General features: G+C 34.2%; 1 protein-coding gene across 1 annotated transcript; it reads right to left on the reverse strand.

Moving 5' to 3' along the window:
• Positions 1 to 3,466: 3,466 nt before the first annotated feature.
• LOC145138441 (dirigent protein 25-like) lies at positions 3,467 to 4,500 on the reverse strand. The gene has a single exon (XM_079072526.1). It carries the CDS (start codon positions 4,445 to 4,447, stop codon positions 3,527 to 3,529), a length of 921 nt encoding a protein of 306 aa, XP_078928652.1. The 5' UTR covers positions 4,448 to 4,500; the 3' UTR covers positions 3,467 to 3,526.
• Between the last annotated feature and the right edge of the window lie 302 nt (positions 4,501 to 4,802).

Here is a 4,802-nt window from a genome sequence, read left to right on the forward strand (position 1 = left end):
CCCAATACCAACAACCACATCCAAAGCACCTATAACATCTACCAACAAAACCCCTAAACCTATATCATTAACATCACCCATGACTACCACTTCCTCGGCATCACTTACAACATCCACACCCTCCTTAGAAAAAACATTTAAAACTTCAGAAACTGGAACAATACAATCGTCAACACGAACATCAATAACCAAAACTTCAGAGCCTACATCATCTAAACCATCCGCAACACCAACACCCACTACCACATCATCAACACCTATATCTACTACCACAACCTCAAAACCTGCATCTACACTACCATCCTCCACAAATACAATAACTACCACACCCTCCTTAAGTAAAGGAACTACCACATCCTCAACATATACATCTATCCCAACACCTACCCCAGAATATACCTCATCAACAACACCTATCCTAGAATCTACCCATCACCAACACAACCATCCATGAATGGATTTGTAGTGGAAAGTGTAGAAGGTGAAAATAATTCCTCTGAAGATTGTGGACCAGATGGACGTTTTAATGTTCATGTTTGGAAAAATACGTGAGTTACCAATTCAAATCTTAATTACAACTTTTTTTATGTATTAAATTTTGGTTTTTCACCTACATATCATTTCATAAATTAACACATCACATGATTACTTGCAGGCTAAAGCCACCAGGCCCTTGTGCACACTTTATTAGTCAGTCCTTTAAACAAAGAGTAGATCCAGAAGGGTACGCTTGGGCACAAGTAAGCAAAGAAATGCGCGAATTATATTGGGAGGAGTTTCAGGTAACTATAAGTGATAAATTGTTGTTTGGTAAACATTTACACTTCAACTTATGTTTATATTGTTAATGTGTAGGAAAAATGTTGTTGGGATGAGATAATAGACTCGCTGGTGAGGAAGCTTGGGCAAGGAAAGCGGCACAAAGTTATGGTCAATATCTCTTCAACATGAGGAGCCAAAAAAGAAACAAACATGGCTTTAAACCAGCTCATATTCCACAGGAAGTCTGGAACTCCTGTCAATTAAAATGGAATACAGAAGAATACAAGCTAAAATCTAAGCAGAACAAGAAAAATAGACGTAACGGTGTGGTTGGTGGAGTAGCAAAACATACACATAATGCTGGATCTGCATGTCATTTGAAGATAGCTTCTAATTTGGTAATTTTTTAAATGGTACATCGTATCAATGTTTGCATATGTTTATCTGTATATTTGACTTTTTATATGGTATTTATGCAGAAGAGGAAATTAGGACATGAGCCACCCCATAGTGAATTGTTCCTGTATAGACACACTAAGAATCATGATGGAGTCACTTTCACAAATGAAAAAGATAGACAAATTCATGTAATTTTCATTTCAGTTTAAATTAACTTTTATATTGTAGCTACTCCATAATATCATTCCTAAATTTGATATCTTTTAACTTATAATATTTTTATTTTGTAGGCGGCCTATATAGAAAAACGGGAAGAGTTGGAAGCTGAAGGTGTTGAATTTGAGGAGGACAAGCTATTTTATGCTATTGTAGGTGATCATGATAAAAAAAGAAGACTTATGGATTAGGCTCTTTTGCAAAGGCGGTTCCCAATAGGAATGGTAAAACGGATGTAACTTACATTCCAGAAAAAAAAAATGATGAAATAGAAGAAATGAGGGAGCTTGTTGCTAAACAAAAACAGCAAAACGAAGAGCTTAAAGAAATGATGAACGCCCAACAAGAGGAAAACAAATCAAGGGTCGGGTATCTTGAAAAACAACTTCAAACGACATTGGATCTTATTAATGGCTTTACAAAACAACAAGAGTAGTAGGTTGATATATGTTTATTGAAGATTATGTATTTTAGAGTAACAACTTTCTTTTTTCCATGTAATAAATAATTATTTTGTTATTTTATGATATGATGGTAATGATTTTTTTGTTTTTCATATATTACTACAAAATTATTTGGATATAATTTATAAATCAATTATCCATCGGTCCATATTGAATCTGGTATATAATATATACACCACTAAAATTGCTAGGGATTCATGACCACGGAATTTGCTAGGAAGTGATCAAACGGAATTTGCTAGGGATTCATGACCACAAAATTTGCTAGGAGATCATCAAACGGAATTTGCTAGGGATTCAGCACGACAGAATTTGGTACGGAATCACCACCACAGAATGTACTAGGGAATGACCACCATAGAATTTACAAGGGAATGACCACCACGGAATTTACTAGGGAATCACCACCACATAATTTGCTAGAGATTCATCACCACGGAATTTGCTTGGGAATGACCACCACAAAATTTGCTAGGGAATCACCGCCACGAAATTTGCTAGGGAATCACCACCACGGAATTTGTGATGGAATAACTACCACATATTGTGCGATGGAATCCTACTACGGAATACACGACGGAATACCACTTACCACGGATTTCATTCCGTTGTCACATTTGTGACAGAATTATCTTTTCCGTTGCAAACCCTCGCTACGGCGTTTTTTGGGACGGAAATAGGTCGTTGCAAATTTCGTCGCTAATCGTCATTTGCAACGGAATTTTAGCTTTTAGCAACGGATTCCTTCCGTAGCAAAATCACGTTTTTCTTGTAGTGAATTTTTTGGGAGAATTTCATCTATATCCTTATAAACTTTCATAATTACGTGTATATCCCTCTAAAATTTTAAATTACATATATATCCTTATAAAACCTATGAAATTACATATATATCAAATACTTAATTAATCATATTTGATATATTAAAAAATAAAAACACAATCTTTAAATTTATTTTTTATTATTAAAAATATAATTGACTTGTAATTTTATAATATTATCTTTGTCCCACATTGCTATTCTAGACCTATTACTTTATGAAGTCTTACAAAAATATAAAAACCCACAATGAAATATATTTTTTTGTTCTGCCATTACATGTGTAATTATAACTAAAAACAGAAGGAGAACAAAACTCTTTAAAAAAAGAATAATCGCAGGTCTCGTAAATCGATTGTATGAGATGAACTATATTGTTTAACAGTTCTAATATGCAATACATGAGTTTTTTTAATCGATTATGTGTCGACAACCTTGTTGTGAATAAGAAGATCGATTATGAGAGAGATTACAAATACATATTTTAGTAATTTAGATATAATTTAATTTATAGATAGTGTTTTTATTTTTTTAATATATTAAATATGATTAAATTAAGTATTTGAATATATTTATAATTTTATAGGTTTTATATATATATATATATATATATATATATATATATATATATATATATATATATATATATATATATATATATAATTTAAAATTTAACAAGGATTATGAAATTCACCCATAAGTTTTTTAAATGTTAAAAGCAAAAAATAAAACCGACTTATAGCCACAGGGCGAAAAGTGTAATTTACCATTTTCTAAAAGTGGCATGATCATCAAAACATGGTAAATATCGAGTAAATATCGAGTATAATACAACGTAAACACATACAATTACAAGCTTTAAAAAATCAATATGTAAGATACACAGCGATTTGAAGTAGAGTCTCTACACCATCATTGTTCTGCTGGTTCGTGCCTTCAAATGTCTTCACCACAGCATGCCCCTTGGCATTCAAATACTTCCCGGTTCCACCCATGACAGCAAGCTGAGACTCCGCCACAGCACTCCTGTGAACCCCCATGAAGCTAAGACTGTCAATATAACTTCCATGCACAAACATAACAGTAAACGCCATTGTCTGGCTGTTGCCATCAATGGAACTCGAGACATAGAAACCTTGTGCCTTTCCAATCAATCCAGACCCCAGCTCATGTCCCTCAGTTAGCTCATCATCTATCACCATCAATGTCCCAAACATAAGTTGTCGTAGGGCGTTGCCCTGAGGTAGCTGGCCACCATTGATGGAGGGGAACGCGTTGTTGAAGTTGTTATTGTTATTATTTCCATTGTTCCGGAAAACATTAGAAGTGGTTCCTCCTAGGCCAGTGAGGAAAGGGATGTTATTGTTGTTGATGATTCCACTGTTGCCATTGTCTTGAGGAACCCCATTGTTGACAGGAAGGTTAGCTCCATTAGGTTTTGCGAAGGGAACTTGACCATTAACAGTAGGGTTAGTTACGATACCAGTGACAGCTTTAGCTGAGGGGTTAGATCCTCCTAGAATGTCGTGCATGAAGAACATGAGAGTATGATCACCACCTTCTACACCCCCAGCTGCACCATTAGAAGCCACAGTACTAGGTGGGATGGCTCCTAAAGGTGTTGCATTAGGGTTAGGGTTTTGAACAGAATCAGGTGCCTCCGGTGAGATAGCAGAGAAGACTGGAGCTACTTCCTCAACTAGGATTCGAGAGGAGGTGATGGAAGAGAAGGTGATTGCTAGAAGAAGAAAAAGTGTCGGAAAATAAATGGAGTTTGATTTCGTCATAAGGATTTTTCTTGTTGAATAAGGAAGCTTTTTCAAGAATGGTGATGCCCCAGAAAGTGTTTTGAGAACTAACCATGGAAGGAAGATATATATAATATATAGAAAACTAAAGGGTTCACAAGAGAAGTAGATCAATGCTCTTGTTGCTAAATGGAGTAGGTGCTCCTTTTCAATATCTAGTTTTGTTATGAGAGTCGGTATACTTAGACTACAAAATATTAAACAATGTTTCATTTGACCTAATATATATATATATATATATATATATATATATATATATATATATATATATATATATATATATATATATATATATATATATATATATATATATATATATATATATAAACAGGAT

This window comes from Lactuca virosa, chromosome 9, assembly GCF_052849685.1.
Source record: "Lactuca virosa cultivar CGN04683 chromosome 9, Lactuca_virosa_CGN04683_v6, whole genome shotgun sequence".
NCBI lineage: Eukaryota > Viridiplantae > Streptophyta > Magnoliopsida > Asterales > Asteraceae > Lactuca > Lactuca virosa.